A 25,363-nucleotide genomic window follows, 5' to 3' on the forward strand; every position below is an offset into this window, starting at 1 on the left:
AGATCATCCAGCCACCAGCCTGCAAATGGACAGATCAGTCAGGCTGGCTGAGACCAGAAAACTTGCCACAGGTTTGTGAACTAAATAAAGAGATCTTTGTTTTAAGCCACTGAGTTTTAGGGTGTTTTGTTACACAGCAAAAGCTAACTGATGGACAAGTCAGCTTCCTCTCTCTGCAGCCAGGATTGCCATGGACAGGGCCCCAAGCTTACTTCTTTCTCCTCCCCGCTTCCAAAGGACAGTTGGAACCACACAAATGAATAGTCCCAGTTCCCTCACTGAGTGTCCTCTCTGGTACCAGTGGAGAGAGGGGAAGGGGCACAAACTCATATAAAATGGGGGTGCCCAGTGGCAGGAACTCTGTTAACTTTTTATCTACCTTAAATGGCAGGACTTGTTTGATTCTCATGCAACTCTTTAAGAGAAATGTGCTTGTCATCTTACAGGTAAGAAAAATGTGGTTTAGATTAGAGAGCAGAAGACTCAGCCAAGACCACACAACAAAGAAAAAGACTCACCCAGTTTTGCCTTGAAGCAGGAACTTTTTTTTTTTTTTTAAGATTTTATTTATTTATTTGAGAGAGAGTGAGAAAGCACAAGCAGAGGGATAGGGGGAGAGGGAGAAATAGATTCCCCGCTGAGCAGGGAGCTTGATGCAGGGCTCAATCTCAGGACCCTGAGATGGTGACCTGAGCCGAAGGCAGACGATTAACCGACTGAGTCACCCAGGGACTCCATGAAGCAGGAACGTTTGACAATGTGGCTCAGAGGCAGCTGCATAAGAACTGGCACAGAAAAATGCAAAATCCACTCCCACCAAGTAATGCATGTGGCCACACCCTGGATGCAGTCAGTGAGGACTTTCATGTTCCGTTGATATTCATATAATGATCCTTGTAAGCGTTTTACAATATCAACTGGGATACATGTATATTATTGCAAATTAGGGATTATAGGAAAAAAATTTTTTTAAATTGTATTTATTTATTTGACACACAGAGAGGGATCACAAGTAGGCAGAGAGGCAGCTGGGGGCAGAGTGGGGCGGGAGGGAGGCTCTTTGCTAAGCAGTGAGCCCCGTGCAGAGCTCTATTCCAGGACGCTGAGACCATGACCTGAGCCAGGCAGAGGCTTAACCCACTGAGCCACCCAGACGTCCAGGACCATTAGAAATTTTAATTGAGGGGAGCATCTGGGTGGAGCATCTGGTTGGCTCAGTGGGTTAAAGCCTCTGCCTTCCACTCAGGTCATGATCCCAGGGTCCTGGGATCCAGCCCTGCATCGGGTTCTCTGCTCGTTGGTGAGCCTGCTTCCTCCTCTCTCTCTGCCTGCCTCTCTGCCTACTTGTGAGCTCTCTCTCTGTCAAATAAATAATTAAAATCTTAAAAAAAAAAAAAAAAAAAGAAAGAAAAATTTAATTGAGGTTTTTCTCTGTAACTGGGAGCTAAACACAAAAGATAATATTGTGGCCTGCCCCATTATTATTCGCTTTCGCAATTCAACCACTACTATGAACAGAGGCTATGGGCCAGGCATGGAGCCAGATGGGTGCGAACGTGGTCCCTCCGCTCAAGGACTCAACCTAATAGAGAAGCCAGATGTTAAACAGGTAAGCACCCACTAAGAAGCTAATAACCAGGGGCACCTGGGTGGCTCAGTTGGTTAAGCGGCTACACTCTGCTCAGGTCCCGATCTCAGTCGTGGGATCGGGTCCCACGTGGTCTGGCTCCCTGCTCAGCAGGGGGTCTGCTTCTCCCTCTCTCTCTTCGCCCCCCTCCCCCATGCTCGGTCTCTAAATGAAATAAAATCTTGAAAAAAGAGAGAGAGAAACAAATTACCGCTGTGGTAACTAAGTTCTTTGTTGCTAAGGTGGGAGTCATCAAATATTCCAGGTGCTCCCCTACCGGCCCCAAGTCACGTGATCAGTTCCGACCAATGAATAGTGTGTGTGCATAGCCCTTCTGGGCTGAGGCCATTGAGAGCTGGTGAACTTACACACCTCTCGCAGGCACCTTGAGGCCACAGTTCCCCTCGCTACAAGACCGAGGAGGAGGACCGCCAGATCCACACTGGATTTTACTGAGCAAGAAACGAAGCTTCCTGGGTGATATCTTTGTGAGTCGGGGTGTGTCTGTTGGGCCGTAGGTTTAATGACCGTGATTAAGGAAAATTTGCCCCAGAGGAGGGGAGGAAATTTCTCTCCGTCAGGAACTAGGCTGTAGCCGTCTTGGCTGCATTACTAACAAAAACTCAGTGGTCCCTGCTTCTGTGGGTCAGCAGTGTGGGCTGGGCTCAGGCTGGGCTGCCTCACTCACAGGGTAGCGGGCAGCCCCCTCTAGAACTGCGCCCAGCCTCACTCCTGGCTGTGTGTCCTGCTCTGACATTGTCAGTCAGCAGGCTCCAAGGAGGCAGGGCTGGGTGGCTCCCCTCTGTTCCCCCAGGTCTCTCTCCAGCAGGCTTAGCCGCAGCCCCCTCACCTGGTGGTCTTGGGTTTCAGAAAGCAACAAGAAAGGGCAGATGGGAATGTAGAGCTATGCTGGTGTCACACTCGCAAAAGTCCCATTGACCAAAACATGTTACACAGCCAGATTTGGGAGGTGAGATTCTCCCTCTGGATGAGAGGAGCTGAAAATGATTTATGGCTTTTTTAAAAAATGTTTTATTTATTTGATAGAGATCACAAGTAGACAGAGAGGCAGGCAGAGAGAGGGGGAAGCAGGCTCCCCATCGAGCAGAGAGCCTGTTGTGGGGCTCGATCCCAGGACCCTGGGATCATGACCCGAGCCGAAGGCAGAGGCTTTAACCCACTGAGCCACCCAGGTGCCCCGATTTATGGCTTTTTATATACTTAATTATTTTATTTTATTTTATTTATTTTTAAAAATATTTTACTTATTTGGTGGAGAGAGACACAACAAGAAAGGAAATACAAGAAGGGGGAGTAGGAGAGGGAGAAGCAGGCCTCCCGCTGAACGAGGAGCCCGATGCGGGGCTCGATCCCAGGACCCTGAGATCATGACCCGAGCTGAAGGCAGACGCTTAACGACTGGAGCCACCCAGGTGCCCCTAACTTACTTATTTTAACGGGCAGCATGAGATCTACTTGATCAAAGATGTTGACCACTGTGTACCCAAAACTGACGCTGCGGGCTGTGGTCCCTGAACAAATTGCTGGGTGTCTCTGGGTCTCCCCCTGTTCCCCTGCTCTCTCTGCTTGGCTAAGCCCCATCCAGCCTTTGAGCCTGGACCTGGAGACTGTGAGAGTGGGCCAGCCCTCCCTCCCCTGCGCCTGCCTGTGCAGCCTGAAGAAAAGAGCCTAGATGTGGTGGGTCGGTCCCCTGGGTGTTTGTTTACAGAGCTGATCCCTGACCTCTCCTGACCTGTGAGTCAGACTTCGTGCACTCGTGCATCTTAGCAAACTCCCTGGGAGATGCTTCCGCGCATCTGATTTGGAGAACCTCTGTATTCTGGAAAAATCCTGACTCCTTGGGGGAACTCAGAGCTCACTTCAGCTCTTCGCTGAGCTTGCTTGACCCTAGCCCAGGTATAAAATGGGTATAAGTTCCACCTGACCAGGATGCCAGGATGGGCTCAGAGGTCTGAGAGGTCCCTATCAGGGGTCAGATCTGAGCCACCATGCCTGTTGTACTGACTTTACCTCTCCCCTCACCTGACTCTGTGGTTCTTCTTACCACTTAGCCCCACCTGGTAGGACATTCTATCTCTGTTGTTTGCAGGAGTTACAGAAGGCCAGGGACTATGTTTTGTTCATAACAGTCTCCCCCTAGAACAGTGCCTGGCACCCAGAGCTGCTCAATTAAATGTTTGTTGAATGACTAAATAAAAGCGGTTGCTATGCAGACCCTACATGGCTAGAACACTTGAAGGACACTTGTTAGGGAAGGTTAATGTTTACTGAGCATACATCACATGCCAGGCATGGTTCTAAGCACTGTCTGTCCTGTCTCATATGGCATGTGTTAGCCAGCCTTTACTGTGGCCCCCATGATCCTTGACACATGGGATTCATGCCCTTGTGTAGTTCCCTCCTACCCTGAGCTGGGTTAATGGGGGTAACAAATACGATGCTGTGAAAATGAAGAAATATGACTTTTTTTTTGGTAGCAGTCCTTAAGTAGTGTATTATGTCTTCAAGACACAATAATGTCAAATCTTATCTAAGAGAAGAATCTTTCAGACCAAGGAACCATCACCCTGATGAGTGGCCCATTTGTCATTTTCTTTTCCTTCTTTTTTAAAGATTATATATATTTATTTATTTGACAGAGAGAGAGACAATGAGATCAGGAACACAGGCAGGGGGAGTGAAGCGGGGGAGAAGCAGGTTTCTGGCCGAGCAGGGACCCCGATGTGGGGCTCGATCCCAGGACCCTGGGATCATGACCTGAGCCGAAGGCAGACGTTTAACGACTGAGCCACCCAGGCGCCCCACTTTTGTCATTTTCATAAGCAGCTGAATTCTTCCCCTTGGATTTCTCAAACTTGTGGGTCCCCCACGTGTGGCTAAAACAAAACACTACAAATGGTGGCCCAGTGCCAAGCGTGGATGTCTGAGTGTGGTGCTGCACACCGGAGCTGCCCTCACCGAAGTGTGTGGGAAGGTGCGATGCTCGAAGGACCACAAAAATATGTGTGGTCCCATGTTGCATCCATGTTAGATTCCCAAACTCGTGGTGTAGGGTCACAGCGACGCCTCACTTCCACACAGGGATTCCCCTCGCCCTCCCCAGTCGTGGGGAATCACTGTCTGACTGAAGGAGTAAGGCTCGGCCATAAAATATGTCATGGCTCCTGCCTCACTCTCCCAGATCATCTGCTCTTGGGAAAGCCACTGCCATATTTCAAGGACACTCAGACCTATGGAGAGGCACGAGCGACAAGAAACTGAGACATCCTGCAAACCAGCACCAGCCAGGTGTAGAAGCAGCTTTCCTGAAAGCACCTCGTCCACCCCAGTCAAGACTTCAGATAACTGAAGCCTCCGCCATCTTTGCGATGACCTCTGAGAGACTTTAAGCCAAAACCAACTAAGAAGGTGCTCCTGAATTCCTAACCCCCAAAGACTATGTGAGGTCTACATGTTTACTGTTGTTCTCAGCCACTAAGTTTTGGGGTAACTCATTAGATATCACTGAGCAATAACTGACCAGATCAAGACAGCCCTATGTGGGAGGGGCCATTGTGATTACCATTGCACAGGCGGGAGGCCAAGGGCCAGAGAGGGGGGAATCTTGTCCCGCGTGCACAGATCGTGAGTAATGGGACTGAGCCCAGGTTTGAAGGACTAAAGAGCCTACCCTCTGGGATGAAGGATGTCCGAAGTGAATGCCAACTCTGCCCTTGAAGGCCCTGGGCAAGGACCAAAACAGCCAAAAGAAAATACCTGCCCCGACTACAGATTTGTGTAGGTAACTTCAGGGCTGAAGGGACCGTGACCATCACAAACCGGCAGGGTCACCAGAGGAAAACAAGGCACTGGAAGTGAAAACCAGCAGAAACAGACACTCAGAGTTCAGTTCAGCAATATTATCAGATATAGATTACAAAAGAAAAAAACACCACCCTGAAATTAATAACAAGCTTGAAACTATGGCCAAAGTGTAGGAACTTATATCAAGTGAAATAGATTTGAAAACCTAATAGAGGGGCGCCGGGGTGGCTGAGTGGGTTAAGCCTGTGCCTTCGGCTCAGGTCATGATCTCAGGGTCCTGGGATCAAGCCCCGCATCGGGCTCTCTGCTCAGCGGGGAGCCTACTTCCTCCTCTCTCTCTGCTTGCCTCTCTGCCTACTTGTGATCTCTGTCAAATAAATAAAATATTAAAAAAAAAAAAAGAAAATCTAATAGAGGGGCACCTGGGTGGTTCAGTTGGTTAGATGTCTGCCTTTGACTCAGGTCTTAATCCCAGGGTCCTCGGGTTGTGCCCCTCGTGGGCCTTCCTGCTGAACTGGGAGCCTTCTCCCTTTCCTTCTCCTTCTCCCTCTGCCCCTCGCCCCTGCTCATCTTCTCTCTCTCTGTCTTTCAAATAAATAAATAACATCTTTAAACGGAAAAAGAAAGAAAAAAAGAAAACCTAAAAGAACTTCTAAAATAAAAATACAATAAAAATACAATAACCAAAATTAAAAATTCAAAAGCTTGAGGTGCCTGAGTGGCTCAGTTGGTTAAGCATCTGCCTTCAGTTCAGGTAACAATTGCAAAGTGGTGGGAGTGAGGCCCGCATTGGGCTCTCTGCTCAGCAGGGAGTCTGCTTCTCCCTCTCCTTCTGTGATCTCTAGCTCTCACTCTCTTTCAAATACATAAATGAAATTTTTAAAAATAAAAAACATTCAAAATCTGGGTTAAACCACAGAGCTCTACAGGCGATTCAAATGTACAGCCCAGGCTGAGAACCTCTGTGTTAAGAGATGCATTTCAGGGGAAAGATAAGTGACCCTAGATGAAAGTCAGAGATTCCTTCATTCGTTTAAGATATAATCCTTGAGCACCTATTAGGAACTGTCCTAGACACCAGGAACACAGCAGTGAGCAAAATAGATAAGAGTCTTGGCCTCTAGAAGAGGGAAACAGACCAAACCAAACCAAACAAAATAAAAACAAAACAAAACAAAAACTCCAACCAAGATATGTAAGTAAAACATGTCATTAGATAGTAATATATGCTTTAGAAAAAAAGAAAAAATGAAGCTAGGAAGGAGGGTATGAAATGATGGATGTATATGGCTGTGTGAAGTTTCAGACAGAGTGGATGGGGAAGACTCTTGGGTAAAGACCAAACTAAAGGGAGAGAGCAAGCCATAAAGATATTTGGGTTATGGCATAAGCAAAGGCCCTGAGGTGGAGTGTGTTTGCCTTGTTGCAGGACCTAAGAGGCCAATGGACTTGAGTGCAGTGAACCAAGGAATCAAGGGAGACCTCATTAAAATGGAGGGGAGGCCAAGAAGGGGACCTCTGACAGTTAGTCCGGGAGGTCCCTTACAGGAGGAATGTCAATTACACTTCCCAACAAAGAATCCTCAACTGGAAAGAATAAACTACAGGCCCCAAGAGGGAAAGATGTGCATTGCATCTCCCACAAGAAATCCACTACCTCTGTAACTCCACCAGTGAGAAACTGCCATCACCCTGAGCTCTTGCTTTTCTCCAGCAGACTTGGTTCAAAGCACCAATTTCCTCCTCGTCAGTAAAATAATATTCCTTTGCTTTGTTAGACTTGCCCGTTGTTTTTCATAGTTCGAATGTCCCAAATCTCAATTCTTGGCTCTTCCTGAATAAACCCATTTTGCTGGGAAAATAACGGGCTGTTTTATTTTTTAGGTTTAACAGTAGACAGAGAAGGGGAGGCAATCTGCAGTCCGTGGGGGAGGACTTCGGCTTTTGCTTTGCCGTGAGACTGTTGGGAACTACTGGGAGTGTTTTGAGGAGTGACGTGGTTTGATTTACATTTTAGGGACCCTCTGGCAGCAGGTGGAAAATGGACTGCTGCAAGCCAAAAGGAGCCAAGTGAGGCTCGGGCTTCCGTTGGTCTTGGGCATACAGAGCTGAGGATGGGGGCGACTCTCAGGTGTTCGGGTGGGTCCACTGAGGCTGAGCCCCGCCCCAATACCGCCCAAATCCCCGCCCCCGGCAGGCACGGTCCCGCCCCCGTCCGTGCTCGGCCGCTCCGTCCGGGCCCCGCCCCCGCCCCTTCCGCGGCGCTGCGGGAGCTGCTGGGCGGGTGAGTGAGGGTCGGGGAGTCCAAGGTCAGCTCAGCGGGGTCACTCCGGCCAAGGTCACCGAGGACCCGGACTGCCGTGATCCGGAGTAGGGCGGGGACCGCCGGGGACTGCGTAGGTGGCAGCGGCCGCTGGGTGGGCCGGGTGCTGTGTGTGGAGGGGGTGTCCGGATGTCCCGACAATCCGCTGCCCCACTTCCGGGGCCTCCACTTTCACTTTCCCTTCCGCTGTGCCGCTTTTCTCCCCTCCCCTCTGTGTGAGACCGCCCCGCAAGGGAGGCCGTGTTGCTGCAATCCCGGGCGCCGGGCGGCGCTCCCAGCAGCAGAAAGTGGGGGCTCTCCCTGGGGACTAAACAGCGCCCCGCGTTGCGGCGTCACTCTCATCCCCGCGGGCTTGTCCCGTTTCCTCTGTCGCCCATTGTGGGCTTGGCTTGGTGCCGCCTGCCCTTTCACCTCCCACGCGGGGTCCTATCGGTTCCCATACCCAGTCACCGGTGCTTGTGATGTTACCCGATTGCCGCTGGGGACATCAAGGCACAAAGAGGGCTCGGGCCGCGTTGGAGGTCACCGGCCGGGGCTGAGTTGCTTGTGGTCGTCCGTCCTCTGCCAGGTGACCCAGGGATAGCATTTCTCCGGAGCTGCTGCCCCCGCCCGGGGGGATGGGCGCAACCACGCCAGATGGACGAGAAGACCAAGAAAGGTGGGCACCCCCTGGAGGCGGCTGGGAAACTTCCTTAAGAGTTGGGCCCCGGCAGGACCCGGTCTCCCCTGCCCAAGAGGGTCCGGAAGAAGCAGCTTTAACAGTGTCCTTCCTCTACCCACCGGTCCCTGAGTTTCCTTCCTTGAGGCCTGGTTGCTGCCAGAGGCTTGTCATTCAATTATGGGATGCCCCTGAGGCCACCATGAGCCAACCGGCTGCAGTGGGGTAGGGAGCTCCCAGAGGGCACAGAAGACCTCACAGGCTGGTGGGGGAGACAGATCTCAGCTGACCTGAATACCAGGCGCTCTTGCCTCCCCTCTTGCCTGCTTCAACCAGCATCGTAGAACATGTCAGGTCACCACCTGCTTAATCATCACTCCCCCATTCCTCCTCCCCTGCAACCCGGTGCTCCTCTGTGTTCTTAAAACTGAGGCCAGAGCCCTTGGTTAGCCCACAAGGCCCTTTGGGCTTTATTATCCTCATAGTCTTATCCCACTCATCCCCTTGCTTGTTCTGATGGAGTTCCACTGGCTTCTTTCTGTTCTCTTCTAACCATTTCTTGCTCAAGGCCTTTGCCCTTACCTTTCTCTTCACCTGGTAGACTCTTCTCTAACTAGGTCTAGACATATGTAGCTTCTCCTTCTGGTCTCAGCTTCAGCATCACCTCCTCCTAGAGGCCTTCCCTGATCTTACCCTGTCTATTTACTTGCCAGCCTGGATCACAATCTGAATTTTTTTCTGTTGTCTGTTTCCTTACTGGGCTGGGAGGTCCATGAGGAGACGGACCCTGTTTATCTTATTCAGTGCTGAATCCCAGTTTCTGGGACAGTGGTTGGTACCCAGTAGGAGGCTCAGTAAATGCTTGTCAGATAAATGAATGGAAGTATGGGGACCTGGGAGTATGAAGAAAAAACAGAACCAAATGAATAGGGAGGTGGAATGGGAGTTTCAGAGACTGGCCACTCAGAGAAAGGGACTTTTAAGCTGGGTACTGTTGGATATGTAGGAGTTCACCATGAAGACAGAGGAAGCAGCATGTACAAAGGATAACCACCCCCCTCACCCCCAGCTCCTAAAAGATAAACTCTGTGCTAACCTGCTTCCACTGTGCTGGGTTTCAGCGGAGGAGATGGCCCTGAGACTCAGCCGAGCCGTGGCAGGCGGGGATGAAAAGGTGGCAGTGCAGTGTGCCATCTGGCTGGCAGAGCAGCGGGTGCCCCTGAGTGTGCGACTAAAGCCTGAGGTCTCCCCAACACAGGATATCAGGTGAGGAGTGCACGGGTGGCCAAAGATGTAGAGTTTTCTGAACCCCAGCGGACCACAATGTATTCAGTTATGCTTAGTGGCAGGTTCTGGTTCTGGTGTCAGGAGACCTAGGTTCAGACCCAAGCTCTATCACTAATCAACTGTGAGATCTATGGCAAGTCACCTCCCCTCTCAGAATTTCAGGGTTTTTTAAATTTTTAAAATGAGGCAATAATAGTAAACTATTTCATAGGGTTGTTAGAAGGTGTATTAGAATGTTAGTTCTCATGTAACAGAAAGAAACCTAGTAACAGTGGCATGAACAAGTTTGAGGGCAGCCAGTCGAGATGTGGAGGCTGTGCTTCCCAGGGTCTTCAGAGACTCAAGCTTCTGTCCTTTTATTCTGCCATTCATGGACTCCATTGTGAGGTTTGCTTCATGGTCTAAAGTGGCTGTTCCAGCTCCAGCCATCACATCAGCATTCTTGTCAGCAGGAAGGAGAAGGGGGTAGTGTCTCTCCCGATCAGGTGGGGGAGGCCCCCAAATGTGGGGCCACCCACGCCCAATTGGGTGGAAGCCCCAGGGGGTGAAAGAATTCACCCTAGGCGGAACAATGGACATAGAAGTTTATTGCATACACCGCAAGGGAGCAGTGGCAGGAGAGCAAAGCAGAGACTGCGAAGAGGCAGGCTGGGGGGCTGTAGTTAAAGGGCAGAGTGAGGAAGTAGGGGACCGGAAAGGATGGAATTTTCCCTTCATTGGTAAGTGTGCCCAGTGTAAGGTAACCCATTGTCAGCTAGTGCTATGAGTATGTTGAGGTGGGTTGCTTAATGAGCCTGTTTGCATTCAGCTGTGGGCCCTTTTGCCTTGATCAGGTTTCCATTGCTCCAGCTTGTTGCCCCAAAGCGGCTTCTACAGAAGGGCAAAAGGATACCCCCTCCCACACTTGAGAGCACACAGCTCAGAAAGTTGCCCACTTCTTCCACTAAATTCCTGTGGACTAGAATTTATTCTCGCAGCCACGCTCAGCCTGAAGGGAGGCTGTGAAATGTGACCAGGTATCCAATAGAATTCAGGAGTTCTGTTAGCAAGAAAAGCGAGGGAGGATGAATACTGTTAGTCTTTCCCCAGAAGACTTAAACTTGACGTTGTAATGCTTAGCACTGTGCCTTGCACATGTCAATCACTCAATAAACAGTGGGATTTGTCTTTTTTTTCCTGCTGTTTCTCTGCTGCTGTATAGTAAGACAGTAGTTTCATAGTTAGTGATTTTCAATGTTCCTGGTGCATCCCATTTGATTTTTTTTATGGTTTCATTGAGGTAGGGTTGACATACCATACAATTCAGCAATTTAAAGTATATAGTTCAAGGCTTTTAGTATATTCAGAGTTGTACAGCCATCACCCTCAATCAGTTATAGAACTTTTAAAAGACTTTATTTATTTATTTATTTATTTGAGAGAGGGAGAGCAGAAGCAGGGGGAGTGGCAGAGGGAGAGGGAGAAACAGACTCCCCACTGAGCAGAGAGCCCAATTGGGGGCTCGATCCCAGGACCATGGGAACGTGACCTGAGCCGAAGGCAGATGCCTAACTGAGCCACCCAGGTGCCCCACTTATTGAACGTTTTTATCACCCCCCTGCAGAACCCCAGTCCATACTTAGTAGTCACTCCTCATCTCCCTGCCTTTCCCCAACCCCAGCCTTAGGCAGACACTGATATACTTGTGATCTACAGGGTTGTGCCGAGTCTGTTTATTTCATGTAAATGGAATCGTACAATATGTGGCCTTTTGTGTCTGGCTTCTTTCACTTAGCATAATGTTTTCTCAATTCAACTGTGTTGTAGCATGTATCAGAACTTTACTCCTTTTATTTTTGTTTATTATTTAAGTAGGCTTCCCTGAGTGTGGAACTTAGTTGGGGGCTTGAACTCACAACCCTGAGATCAAGAGTCGGAGGCCTAACTGACTGAGCCACCCCAGTGCCCCAGAACTTCATTCCTTTTTGTTGCTGCATAATAATCCACTGTACGAATATACCATATTTTCTCTATTTGTTAATCATTTGATGGACATTTGTTTTTTTTCTACTTTTTGGCTAATATGAATAATGTTGCTGTTGTGAACATTTGTGTCTAGCTTTTATATTTTTTTCCAGTTTACTGAGATAGCACTGACATGTAACATTGTATTAGTTTAAGGTGATGTGATATTATGACTTATAGAGTATATATCTGGTTTTGTCCTTTCCTGGCACAAAACTCCTTGGAACTTGGTAAGTAATGAGAGTGGTAAAGGTGCCTTTTGTTATGTGAATGAGGTGACTTTTGGAATGTCCCCAGATTACTTAGGAATAGGGCCTGGGTGGCTCCATGGTTTAGCCTCCGCTTTTGGCTCCGGTCTTGACTGAGGGGAGGGAGGGCTTGATGCTGGGATCAAGCCCTGTGTTGGGCTACCTGCTTAGCAGGGACCCTGCTTCTCCCTCTCCTACTCCCCCTGCTTGTGTTCCCTCTCTTGCTGTATCTCTGTCAAATAAATAAAGTCTTAAAAAAAAAAAAAAAGGAATAGGGGCTGGTGCAGAGAATCCAACCCTGTGATTAAAGAGTTGGAAATTTCAGTCCTATCCCCTTGACCTGGAAAGGGACAGGGGCTGGAGGTTGAATCAGTCCCCAATGACAATGGTTTAATCAGTCATGCCTGTATAATGAAATCTTCTTAAAAACTGAAAAGTACAGCATTCAGAGAGCTCCAGGATTGGGGAAAACATGGAGATTTGGGGAGAATGGTGCAATCCAAGAGGGCACAGAAGCTCCTCACCCCCTCCCATATACCTTGCCCTGTGTGTCTCTTCCATTGGGTGGTTCCTGAATTATATCCTTTTATAAAAAAACAGTGATCTAGTAAGTAAAATGTTTGAGTTCTGTGAACTGCTCTAGCAAATTAATTGAACCTGAGGAGTGGGCTGTTGGAACCCCCAACTCTATAGCTGGTGAGTCAACACAGGTGACAACCAGGCTTGTGATTGGCATGGAGGGGGAGGGGCAGTCTCGGGTCTGAGCCCTTAAACTGTGGACACAGCTGCTGTCTCTGAGTGGAAAGGGTGGGAATTGAGTTGCAATGTAGGGCACCGTGCTGGTGCCTGAGAATTGCTGGGGCTATGTAAGGAGCTCCCCTCTTCTTGTCCAACGTTGGAAGTGGAGTCTAAGAATCATTTTAGATGTTCGCCATAATGATTTGGTACATGTGTGTATTGGGCAGTGATGACCACAGTAAGTTAACGTCACATACTGACATACTTACAGGTTATTATTTTTTTTAAAGATTTCATTTATTTATTTAACAGACAGAGATCACAAGTAGGCAGAGGCAGGCAGAGAGAGGGGGAACGCAGGTTCCTCCCCGAGCCGAGAGCCCAACTTGGGGCTTGATCCCAGGACCCCAGGATCACGACCTGAGCCAAAGGCAGAGGCCCAACCCACTGAGCCACCCAGGTGCCCCCAGATTATCATTATTTTTAAGTAAACTGTACACCCAACATGGGATTCCAACTCACCCCCCCCAATCAAGAGTCACATGCTCTAGGGGCATCTGGGTGGCTCAATCAGTTAAACGTCTGCCTTTGGCTCAGGTCATGATCCCAGGGTCCTGGGATGGAGTCCAACATCAGGTTCTTTGTGCAGCGGGGAGCCTGCTTCTCTCTCCCCTCTGCCTGCTGCTCCCCCTACTTGTGCTCTGTCAAACAGATAAATAAATCTTAAAAAAAAAATAGGCACCCCTATTTTTTCTTGTGATAAGAGCTTTTAGGACTTATTCTCAGCAATATTCAGATACAGACACAGTATCGTTAACTGTAGTCACCATGCCATACATTACCTCTCCATGGCTTGTTTATGAACTTGGTATCATTATCATACCTATTAAGGAATTATTAGTAATAATTCCTTATAATTTCTAATAATTATTAGTAATAATTCCTTAAAATTCCATTTATATTAAAATTTCCCTGATTATCTCATTAACAATTTTTATAGTAGGTTCCCGTTAGGACCCAAAGGAGATCTACATGTAGCATTTCTTAATATCGTCTCTTTTATTCCCCCTCTCTTTTTAGGCTATTAATTTAAGAAACCTGGTCTAGGACTTCCAGAATTTTCCCACATTCTGGGTTTCTTAATTGCTGTCTCGGGGTGTCATTTTAGGATCTCTAGTTTTTCTTGTGAACTTGTAGTTGGAGCTGAAGGTTAGGTTCATCAGGAGTCACTTTTTACATTTCCAGGTGCTTGTCCTCACTTCCCGATGGCTCCTTGCTGTTCTTGTTCTGTTCTATGATTTTTCTGTTTCCTTTGGGATCAGTTCTGTTTTGTTTTGTTTTAACCTTAGCCCTTCCTTCCATGCTTTTCTTTTGATCTTCCAGAAATGTTGAAGGGTCCTTGAGAAGGCTGGTGTTTCTCTGCAGTGACCCCGGGTTGGAATCCTGCCTCTCACAGTCACTCAGTGCTTACTGGGTAGAGTCTATGTGATCTGGCTGTGCCTCAGGTTTTTTATCCTAACATAGCGGTGCCAACAGTATCTGCCTCGTGGGTTCGTGGAGAGCATTAAAGGAGAAAAAATATATAAAGAGCTTTGAAGTCTTGGCATTATAGTAAATGACTGTTGGTGGCTTGGCTAAGGAGCAAAGGACAGAACCAGAGAGGAGGCTGCGGAGTAGGGGAGTGGGGCGGGGCCGATTGCAGAGGTGCTCTGTGGGGGCTGTGGTGAGTGTGGATTTGATTCTCAGAGCAGTGCAGATTCATTGCAGGGGCTTCAGCAGTGGGTTCTGATCAAGAAGGAAGCCCAGGGCTGCAGGAATCCAGAAAAAGTCCCTACCCCAGTCTGGGGGGCCGTGGGCATGTGCCCATGTGTCTGTACACATGTGTGCGTGCGCAAGTATGCAGACACATACGTGCCAATAGCTGGAGGCTGGGGCTGGACCTGTGACCTTCTCCGCAGGCTGTGGGTAAGCGTGGAGGATGCTCAGATGCACACAGTCACCATCTGGCTCACAGTGCGTCCTGACATGACCGTGGCTTCCCTCAAGGACATGGTGAGTTGGCAGGGGGCAGGGCCACACTGAAGGGACACATCAGGGCACATGCTTCCCATTTCGCTTCCACCTCCCTTTACTCTGGTCTTCCTTTTCTACCCTCTCGCTCTCCGTATCCCCTGCCAGGTATTCCTGGACTACGGCTTTCCGCCTGTCCTGCAGCAGTGGGTGATTGGGCAGCGGCTAGCCCGGGACCAGGAGACCCTGCACTCCCATGGGGTGCGGCGGAATGGGGACACTGCCTACCTCTACCTGCTGTCAGCCTGCAACACCTCACTCAACCCTCAGGAGCTGCAGCGGGAGAGGCAATTGCGGATGCTGGAAGGTGAGGCTCAGTCTCTGAGTGGCTGGGGACTCACCTAGATCCAGGGTGAGGGAACAGAGCCCATGGCTTTGGTCAGGAGCTCTCATGGGGAGGACCTTATCCATAGTGGGGAAGAGAGGACAAAGGGCACCCTGGAGGGAGCCATTTCAGAGCCATTCTGAGAGCAGCAGGAGAGGGTCTGAGTTCAGTCCTGGCATTCACCAGCTGTATGACATTGGGCCAGTCCCTTCTTGTCTGTTCCTCAGTTTCTAAATCCTTACACTGGATATGATGATGATGATAACAGCGTTTATTCTAAATGTTTTGCTTATTATCTGGAAATATTTCAGACTTCCAGAAAAGTTGCAACATTGTACAAAGTGTTGTATAACAAATTTCCAAGTACCTTTCACCTGGATTCCCCAAAAGAGTAACATTTCACCACAATTGCTTTGCTTTGTCATTATATAAAAATTATTTATGTACGTCTAAATAACTTTTTTTCTGAACTGTTTTGAAGTTGCAGACACGATGTCCCTGTCCCCTAAATATTCCCGTGTGCATGTTCTTGGAAAAAGGGTCATTTTCTTACATTACCACATATAACTACCAAACTTAGGAAATTAGCAATGATGAAATACTATTACCTAATCCACAGATGTTACCCAGATTTTACCAGTTGTCCCACGAATGTCCTTTTATAGCCAGGCACCTGGCAGTGTCCTCATGTCTCTCAGGGCCTTTTAGTCTTTAGTGTCCTGTGTTCCTCTGACTTTCCTGATATTTGGCCAGTTTTTTTTTTCTTGTCTCATATCCCCTCATGAATGGATGTAGATCCGTACTTGGCAGGAGCATCTCAGAAATGATTGTGCCTCTAGGTGCATGACCTTTGGAGCACAGGAAGCCGATTTTTAAGCGGGGGGCTAGCAGGGGCACTCACGGGTGGAGGAGGGACCCCCGACCCTGTGGTAGCCAGACATTCAGCCAGGTGTAGGCTCACCTGTCGAATCCGGGGGAGACTTCCCCCAGGGAGAAGGGAGCAGCGTGGGGGCAGGGCTCAAGGCGCCTGACTGGCTCGGAGTATGCACGAAGTGGGCTGCCTGGAACTGCCACCCCCTAAACCCTCCTCCCTAGATCTGGGCTTCAAAGACCTCACGCTGCAGCCCCGGGGCCCCCTGGAGCCTGTCCCCGCGAAGCCCGGAGGCCCCCAGGAGTCGGGGCGGGGCCAGCCTGATGCCACGCCAGAATCCCCGCCGGTAAGCCGCCCCCGCCTCCGTGTGCAGGTGACCTAGCGCCCTGCCTCTGACTCCGCCTCCAAGCTCCCGGGCCCCGCCCCCCAACCGACGCCTGGAGTCGGGACCCCCGGCCGCCCCTCGCGTTGCTCAACCCCCTCATCTCCCGACTCTTCTCCCAGGTGGGCTGGCAGTGCCCGGGCTGCACCTTCATTAACAAGCCCACGAGGCCCGGCTGCGAGATGTGCTGCCGGGCGCGGCCTGAGGCTTATCAGGTCCCCGCCTCGTATCAGCCGGACGAGGAGGAAAGAGCTCGCCTGGCGGGCGAGGAGGAGGCACTGCGCCAGTACCAGCAGGTAGGCGCGGGAAGTCCCGGGACTTTGCCCACAGAGTGGGCGGGGAGGCGTAGAACGGGAAGGGAGGCCCCTCCGCAATGCCGCTCCTCCCCCGTTGCTGCCTTGCCCTCTGACCCCACCGCTGGTGGAAACTGCACTTGACGCGACTCACCCTCTCCTGGAGGTCTTGGGTGCTGAGAGCTTGCTCCCGGGCTGTGATCACATGCCCCGGCCCCACTTGAGCTGTGGCCCCGGCCCCAGCTTTGACTTACACACCCACTGTGCTTACAACTCGCCTGGCTGTGACTCCAGTACCCTCGGTCCGACCATGCTTTTGTCCACCTCCCTCCGTATCCGCCTGTGACCTAGCTCTTGCTCCACTCAGACGTCACCTCACCCTGGACGCTACTGTTCCTGACCCCCTCCGTCCCTGTTGTGTCACCCCCGACTTCCTATGAGCCTGGACCCAGCCTTTCACCTCTCCCTGGGAGATTGAGCCTGTCCTCTGTCCTGCTCCTCCCAAAGCTCTGCCCCCGATCCTGACACAAGTCCTGATTAAACAGATACCATATCCTGACTGTTCCCCATTCTGATCGGATGCCCCCTAACCCCCACCTGCATTCCCTTTGGATCTGGTGCTATCCTTTTCCCACCCCAGCCATGACCTCATTCGTGGTCTTACCTCCAGCCGTGGTCCAGATCCATCCTCTCTCCCGTCTTGCTTTGCTGCCTAGCTTTACCACCACCTCCATACCCCTGACCCACTCTGTGACCTTGGCCGGCTGCAACGCCACCCCCGCTCAGCCCTGCCCTACTTCTTGGCAGGGATGTGAGCCCTGTTACTTCGACTATCCCCTCAAACCTTAACCCTCTTCTTTTCCCTACCGCCATCACTTGCTCACGTGGTTGCAGCCCCGACCTGGCCCAGCCTGGCCCACCTCCGTCCCTTGGCTTCCTCCCCTCCCCTCCTGGCCCCACTCTGGCCCTACCCTTCCCAGCATCTAGTCTCCTGCCGGCGACCAGGTTCCCCCCTCCCAACCCGGACCCAGGGATCCTGCTCTACCCCAGCTTTGCCCCGCCTCCAGGGTATGACCTGGTCCCGGGTCGGGTCCTGCCCCTTTCCCGGTCTGCCCCTCCCCTGAGACCCTGACCCGCCCCGCGGCCCCACCCCGTGTGCCCAGCGGAAGCAGCAGCAGCAGGAGGGGAACTACCTGCAGCACGTCCAGCTGGATCAGAGGAGCCTGGTGCTGAACACCGAGCCCACCGAGTGCCCCGTGTGCTACTTGGTGCTGGCGCCCGGCGATGCCGTGGTGCTGCGTGAGTGTCTGCACGCCTTCTGCAGGTGCGGCCCCCACCCCCACCTTCCGCAGCACAGCGTTTCTCACAGCCGCCAATTCCCGGAGGGCTGAGAATGGGTGGGGCCCGTGCTCTTACATCTCATTGGATGCCCGCAAAAACCTGCGAGGTTGGCGAGGTAGGCGCTGTCTCCGCATTTTGCATAGGAGTGCGAGGTTCAGAGAGGTCTGCGGCGTGCTCAAGGTCACACAGCTCAGGCGTTCTGGTTCCAGCATCTGCGCCCTTTGCTACTGCCTGGGCGGGCGCCTCGAAGGGCAGTGGGGCCCTGTCTCCCGCAGCCCAAGCCGAGCCCGCTCTCTGCCTGGCCCGGGAGCAGGCTGCCAGCCCCGGGCTGTGAAGATCGCACCCTTCTTCACCCCAGCAGGCCTTGGTTGAGTGGCCCCTTGGTGCCAGAGACTGTGCCAGGCCTGGGGATCCACGGGTGAACAAAAAACTGTTCATTCCAGTGGAGAGCCTGATGGTGATAAAAAAAATGACTGGTATAATTGTAAATTGTGTTGGATGCTAAGTCCTGGTGAATTATGAGAAGAAAACAATAAACCCAGGGGCTCTGCTTCTGGAAGGGGGTCAGGGAAGCCCCACGGCAGGTAGCCCTTGAACAGAGACCAGAAGGTCTGGTGCAGGGGTGTGCCTGGCTCATCTGTGTGGCCAGAGCAGAGGGATGGACAGGGGTGTTAGGATGCACCCCCGGGGTTCTTGTGAGCTGTAGTGAGGGGTGCGGGTTGTTCTGGGCAGGTCGGGTTGGGAGGCTGCTGGGGACAATGCGGCCACTGTTGAGAGTGGACTGTAGGGGTGACGAGGACTCAGGGATTCCAGTGAAGCTGCACCCACAGTCCCCCAGGCAGGGGGTGATGGGGGCCTGGGCCAGAGTAGTGGGGGTGGCCGTTGGGTAGACGGAGGCCTTGCTGGTGGATCTGTGGGAGGGATAGGAAGGGAGAGAAGTACTGAAGCAAAGCCTACCTGGGGTCAGGCCTCGCCACGTGAGGGGTATAGTCTGGGTAGATGGGGTTCAGAGGACACTAACCTCCACCCATCACCCCTCTCCCCCTTCAGGGAGTGTCTGCAGGGCACCATCCGCAACAGCCAGGAGGCGGAGGTTTCCTGCCCCTTCATTGACAACACATACTCGTGCTCGGGCAAGCTGCTGGAGCGGGAGATCCGGGCGGTAAGGCCTGGGGGCTGGGAGGGGGAGGGGCATGCCTGGAGCTGGCAGGTCTCAGGCTGCACACATATATCCAGAGCCTTCTGGGTGGGATGCTGGGGGCCAAGCAGTGAAGAAGATGGGACTTGGGGGAAGTAGCTGCTTAAGAAACCACTGTTGTGAAGGAAAGACAGCACAGGTGTTAAGAGTGGGGAAACCTGGGGCCATTGGTCGTGGTGACCTCCAGTCAGATACTCAGCCTGTGCCTTGCTTTTCTCATCTCAGGGTCAAAGTTAATTTCTTCGACGGTTGTCTAAGGTTGTGTGTAAAGCACTACTCTAGAGTAGTGCTTAGCGCATGGTGAGTGAGCCCTTGTATCAGCTTGCGTCTGCTGAGTAACAAGTTATTCCAGACACTGTGTCTTCAACCACTGTTTATTTAGTTCATGCATTTGCAAATTTGTCATTGGGGTTGGATGGGTTTAGCCAGATGATTCCTGTAGCGCCTGATCCTTCTAGCTTCTGCTAGCCCTGGCCAGTCTCCGGTGGGTTTAGCTGGTGGGTCCACTGTCCTGGACTGGTTCATGATGGCCTTACCAGTGGGAGGGGAAGGGCAGCTGGTTGTCTTTCCAGTTTGCTCTCTCCACCCGGCAAGCTGGACCCGCCTGCCCACTGGCTGGTGGTCCCCAGGTTCAGAGAGCAGCCAGCAGGGGGCTCCAGTGCAAGAGTGCTTGCCCTCTTCTCTCACTTGCTGCCCTCCCAGGGAGCATGCTTAAGCCCAGAGTCCCTGCGAGAGGGGACCACCCAAGGGTGTGGAGTCAGAGAGACACAGTAAATGGTGGCCATCGCTCCAGCAGTCCATTCCGGTGATGTAGGCATCTGGGTGCACAGTCGCCTTGACTGTTACCAGTGGCATTACCAAGTTCTCACCCTCTGGGAGTCTCCGTATCCCCACTTGGAAAATTGACTGTTGGGCTTGATTCATGGTTTTTAAACTGCTGGGGAAGGGGCCTTCTCAGAATTGGGCATCTTGGGATTACCAGGCCAGAACATGAGGCAGGGTCAGAGGTGGCCGAGGCCCACGTGGGAGACCCCTCCAGGCACATCCCCAAGACCTCTGTTCCTTCTGCCTCTCCTTTCTGCGAGCCTCCTTGGCTGCACCTAGTATTTCCTGGAGTCCAAAGGGTCTGCCTCAGCTGAAAAAGGGGAGGCAGAAAGGGTGGGGCTTGGGGAACTTACTCCTACAGCAAGAACAGCCCCTTGTATGTGTTGTCTGTGGGGCATCAGGGAAGGGCGGCTCCAGGGGGCTGCTGAGGCCTTCTCACTGCGGCCTGGAAAGCTCCCAGACATGGAGTCAGTCATTCCGTATGTTCTGACACCCATGTGGTTACCCAGAGGTTTGTCCTTGAGGTCCATCCCTGCCAAGGGCATTGTGATGGGACCAGAGTTCCTGCCAAGGGGTGCAGGGCCCACGCTTCCCCAGAGCCCCTGGGGATTAACCCAAGACCGAGAAGGTCAGGTGTGGCAGAGGGGGAAAGGGGCATGGATCAGCAGAGTAATGCAGTGGGGGTTATCTTTACAAAACACATGTCTCAACCACCTAGAACTGGAACAGAAATCAAAGAGAAAAGTCACCTGCCACCTTGCCATCCCGGGGGGTCGCTGATTGCATTTTCCGGTTTCCCAGGTCCCAGACATGACTTTATTCATTTTTAAATTAGGTTTACTAAGGGAAACTTGGCATGCAATAAAATGCACGCATTGCATGCAGTTGGGTGAGTTTTGACAAGTGTTTAACTCTTGTAAACACCACCCAATTGAGATGTAGAAAGTAGGCATGGTTTTTCCTTTGTTGTTACCAGCAGAGATAAAACAGCTTTTGCTCTTTCATGGTAGAGTGTTTCTAAGGATTATCATAAATCTTACGGCATCTGTCCTGCTTACACCTCTTCTCATAATAATTCTTGTTTCTCAGTTTGGAACAAATGCTTCAGGGGACATTTTGTGTGGTGTCTCTTCTATGTTGTATGTTAGGATGAACTCATGGAAGTGGAGTGTGTCCCAAAGGGTCAGAGAAGTTTTTTTTTTTTAAGATTTTATTTATTTATTTGACAGAGAGAAATCACAAGTAGATGGAGAGGCAGGCAGAGAGAGAGAGAGGGAAGCAGGCTCCCTGCTGAGCAGAAAGCCTGATGCGGGACTCGATCCCAGGATCCTGAGATCATGACCTGGACTGAAGGCAGCGGCCTAACCCACTGAGCCACCCAGGCGCCCCGGGTCAGAGAAGTTTTGTTGAAACACGACTGCCACGTTGCTTTCTCAGTGTGATGTACCAGGATACTAGTTTAACAACATCTTCCCCAGCATTGCCAGTTACTTTCTTGATTATTTTTCCTTTTTTTTTTTTTCAAATTGTAGAATATACATAACAAAATTTACCTTTTTTTTTTTCATTTATACTCTGTAAGTGCACAGCTCTGTGCCATTACGTACTCTGACAGAGTTGCGCAGCCATCGCGACCATCCATCTCTAGAACTTTCAATCCACTTTCTGATTGGAGTTTTTAAACACTGAGGGTGGTACAAAGTAAAGAGCCGGGGCCAGGTTGGACTTCATGGGTTGGGGGCTTTCTGGAGGATATTTGGGAGCAAGGAGGGCCCTCATGGGCTGTTCTGAACCCCAAGCAAACCGGGTTGTGGGTTGTGGCCTTTTGGCAGCTACTGCCCCCTGAGGATTACCAGCGGTTTCTGGACCTGGGTGTCTCCATCGCAGAAAACCGCAGTGCCTTCAGCTACCACTGCAAGACCCCGGACTGCAAGGGATGGTGCTTCTTTGAGGATGATGTCAACGAGTTTACGTGCCCGGTGTGCTTCCACGTCAACTGCCTGCTCTGTAAGGTGGGGACAGGGACGCATGCCGTCTCTCCCCCCATCCTGCCAGGAGCTCACTGCAGCTCAGTGCCTGTTCTCCTGGGAAGGGAGCTGGGGCACTACTAGCCTGTCAGGACAGATGCCAACATGTCTGTGACGGGACCTGGCCTGGGCTCCAAACAGAGCCTAGGGTTTGGTCCAAGCCTTGGCCCTTGGTGGAACCTCAGCTTAGACTGACCCCTGACCTTGGCCTCTAACCAGACCCTGTTCCCAGTCACAGACTGACCCCAGCCCTGGCCCCTGACGGAGTCTTTCCAGACCCTGACCTCAGGATGCTCCCTCCCCTCATCGTCTCAGTTCTTGACCACTGAGGAGACTGGTCTCCAGCAAGGAGACAGATCTGAGCCTGGTCACGGCCTAAGCAAGCTCGGTCTCAGAGCATCGGTCCTGCAATCAGGCAGAGTTTAGCTGGGGCTGCAGCTGTGGGGAGAGGGGGCGTAAGGATTTCTCTGGCCTCAGGACTTAGCGTACATGGGTATTATCATCATCCTATGGGACAGCCCTGGCCTCCCCTCCCTGACCCCTTGTCGCCTTCCATAGAATGGGTAGCTGGTTTATGAAGCGAGGTCCTGTCCCTGACGTCATCTAGAGGCAGTTAGTGCCCCTCAAGTCTCTCAGCTTCATAACCCCTTAGGGAACCTTGTCACCTCGAGCTCCTCACTCTGCCGCAGGCCATCCATGAGCAGATGAACTGCAAGGAGTACCAGGAGGACCTGGCCCTGCGGGCTCAGAACGATGTGGCCGCCCGGCAGACGACAGAGATGCTCAGGGTGAGGCAGGGTTGGGGCTGAGGGCCTGGAGACTGGAGTTCTGGGAGGTCTTGGCGGGTGGGGGGCTTCTCAGCGCTATCGGGTGGTCCTGGTGTCATCGCCATCCGGAAGTGGGACCTGGTTAGGACAAGTGGGCGGGTGGCGAGCAGCAGGATGGGCGTCCGCAGAGACGAGGCCTGGGTGGAGTGGTGGAGCAGAGTGAGCCCCTGACCCCTGAGGGAACAGCCGGCTTCCCTGTGTGGGGGGCCAGGGGCTGAACCCCCGCTCCTCCCCAGTCCATGCTGCAGCAGGGCGAGGCCATGCACTGCCCGCAGTGCCGGATCGTGGTGCAGAAGAAGGACGGCTGTGACTGGATGCGGTGCACTGTCTGCCACACGGAAATCTGCTGGGTCACCAAAGGCCCGCGCTGGGGCCCCGGGGTGAGTCCTCTGGAGATCAGGGGCTTGGGAGTGCTGTGGGGAGGTGCCCAGGGGGCCCTGCCCGAGAACAGGGCCCAGCCCCTGGGCCAGGTCTGACCACTGCCTGTATTTATGCAGCTGGTAAAGTAAGAATGTTCTTTACATTCTTTAAATGTTTGAAAAGTACCAAGAAAAGTAGACTGTCTTGTGAGCTGTGAAAGTGACACAAAATCCAAGTGTCTGTCCTTATGTAGCATGTTCCGGGAGCACTGCCCTATACATCCCCTGTGGCCCATGTGTGGCTGCGTTTGCGCCGCAGGTGGGGACCGTATGGACCCAGCAACCTGAAGGACCCGGCCCCCACCCCACCAAGGGCAGCGAGGAGGCTTCGGTCTGGGGGTGTAGGGCAGCAGAGGCAGAGTGGCCCCCGGCACCAGCACGCCCTGGCCTTGTGGTTAGGCTGTTCATCTGGAACCCAGAGATGCCGGCAGGGATGGGGCTGGGGCCTCTCGCCCCTTCTCCCAAGTCAGCTGGAAACGCGCACGGGGTGCTCCATGGCAGCCTGTGGGTGAATGTGGAGGGCCGCTGCCTTTATTAGGAGTGTGGTCGTGGAGACGGGCTCAGCTTTGTGTACTGCCGGACGCCAGGAGAGACGGAGGCAGAGGGAGCTGCCCTCTCTCCAGGGCCCGGGCATGGGCCCACCCAGGATAGGCAAGGGTCCGTCGCATCCTTTGGCTGCTCTGGGTCCAGGGGAGCATAGACTGAGACCATGTACTTAGGGGTGCCATGGGAGCCCAGAAAGGTCTTACTGCTTCCACCAGGTAGCTGAGGCCTAGGGGGCTGTTGGTAGCAGGAGGACCTGCCTGAGCAAAGGCCTGGAGTGGGAACGTACAGCGCTTGGGGGTGTGATGGAGCAGCCCCGGGGGAGGGCACTTTCTTAACCACCATGACCTTCTCTCCTCCCCATCCTCTAGGGCCCAGGAGACACCAGCGGGGGCTGCCGTTGCCGGGTGAACGGGATTCCTTGCCACCCCAGCTGTCAGAACTGCCACTAGCTAAGGATGGCCGGGTCCCCACGCTGGCCCAGCCCCACATCCCCACGCTGCTGTGGGACAGGGCTAGTGCTTTGGCTCTGATTTCTGGCCTGGGAGATGCCTTTGTGCTTGGCTGAGACGGGCCTTGTAGAGACCACAGCCCCTGAGCTGTGTGGATGTGTCTGTAAGGGGTATTGCAGGGGGCCCTGCCTAAGCTTGTGCTCGGTGTTTGTGGCTCCCTCTGCCCCAGGGCCTCTGCCCTGCCTCTGGGGCTGGCTGGCCAGACCTCTCCGCTCTTCTCTGCATCTCTCCCCTCTGCCTGACACAGACTTAAACACAGCCCTGCCGGATGAAACCTCTGAGAGCCCCAAGTGAGCCCACACTCTGCCCTTCCCCCACCCTCAACTGCTGAGCGCCGAGCACCCAGAGCCCACCACTTCCTTGTCGGCTCTCTGGGGCTGACTTTCCTGTCTTTGCTGTCGGAGGTTTGGGGTCTCACAGCTGCTGCTAAGCCCGTTTGGAGACGGGGAAGACCTGGTGCTATCTGAAGTGGTCCCTCAGACTTAGCTTCTGGGTCTCCCCTTTGCTGCCTGTGTGAACTAATTAAAATGGCTTTCCAGAAAGGGATGAGGGTGATGTCGTGAGAGGGCGTGAAAGCGTCACGGCCGGTCCCCTGCACGTGGGCAGGACAGCGAGTTCTGTGGGCACCAGGGCAGGGTCGGGGAGCTCCTGGCCATGGTGGAGCAGGGTGTGACCAGCACGGGGATCCTTGCTCTGGTCGGGGCATCCTTGTGCCCGCTGGAGGGGCTGCCTGCTCTTGAGTCAGCAGCCTCCTGGGCGGGCGATTGGCAGTATGTCCCGGGACGAGGAAGTGGGCTCTGCGGATGGGCCACTGGGCGGAGCGGGGCAAGGCCCCGACCAGACGGCAGGCCAGTCTTGCTGCAGACTTGGGGCCCTTCAGTGGATGTCCAGGGTTGGACAGCGATCTTTCAGGAACACATGAAGCTGCTACAGTTGAGGGGCAGGGTGGAGGGGGCTGGCCATCCTCGTTTAATACCTCAGGCGAGCTGGCGCAGTGTCAGGGCAGCAGCATTTATCCAT

At 52.6% G+C, this 25,363-nt stretch overlaps 1 protein-coding gene across 3 annotated transcripts; it reads left to right on the top strand.

The window, feature by feature from the left end:
* Positions 1-7,651: 7,651 nt before the first annotated feature.
* On the top strand, positions 7,652-24,880 carry RBCK1 (RANBP2-type and C3HC4-type zinc finger containing 1). 3 transcript variants are annotated; one of them, XM_059133654.1, is made up of 13 exons: positions 7,652-7,736; positions 8,344-8,433; positions 9,555-9,699; positions 14,669-14,762; positions 14,889-15,087; positions 16,201-16,322; positions 16,481-16,654; positions 17,815-17,975; positions 19,043-19,154; positions 21,848-22,027; positions 22,732-22,830; positions 23,106-23,249; positions 24,203-24,880. In XM_059133654.1, exons 2-13 carry the CDS (start codon positions 8,412-8,414, stop codon positions 24,281-24,283), a joined length of 1,533 nt encoding a protein of 510 aa, XP_058989637.1. In that variant the 5' UTR covers positions 7,652-7,736; positions 8,344-8,411; the 3' UTR covers positions 24,284-24,880. The 3 variants fall into 3 exon arrangements, with proteins under 3 accessions (XP_058989637.1, XP_058989638.1, XP_058989639.1); XM_059133655.1 differs by having other exon boundaries at positions 7,712-7,848; XM_059133656.1 differs by lacking the exons at positions 7,652-7,736; positions 8,344-8,433; positions 9,555-9,699; positions 17,815-17,975.
* Positions 24,881-25,363: the final 483 nt, after the last annotated feature.

The sequence above is a fragment of the Mustela lutreola genome, chromosome 9, assembly GCF_030435805.1.
Source record: "Mustela lutreola isolate mMusLut2 chromosome 9, mMusLut2.pri, whole genome shotgun sequence".
Taxonomy (NCBI): Eukaryota; Metazoa; Chordata; class Mammalia; order Carnivora; family Mustelidae; genus Mustela; species Mustela lutreola.

Excerpts from the sequence above, each read along its gene's own strand:
- RBCK1 (XM_059133654.1), top strand. The coding sequence starts at position 8,412 with ATGGACGAGAAGACCAAGAAAG. Across the intron at positions 9,700-14,668 it reads TCCCCAACACAGGATATCAG|GCTGTGGGTAAGCGTGGAGG; the intron begins GTGAGGAGTGCA and ends CCTTCTCCGCAG. Across the intron at positions 19,155-21,847 it reads TGGAGCGGGAGATCCGGGCG|CTACTGCCCCCTGAGGATTA; the intron begins GTAAGGCCTGGG and ends GCCTTTTGGCAG.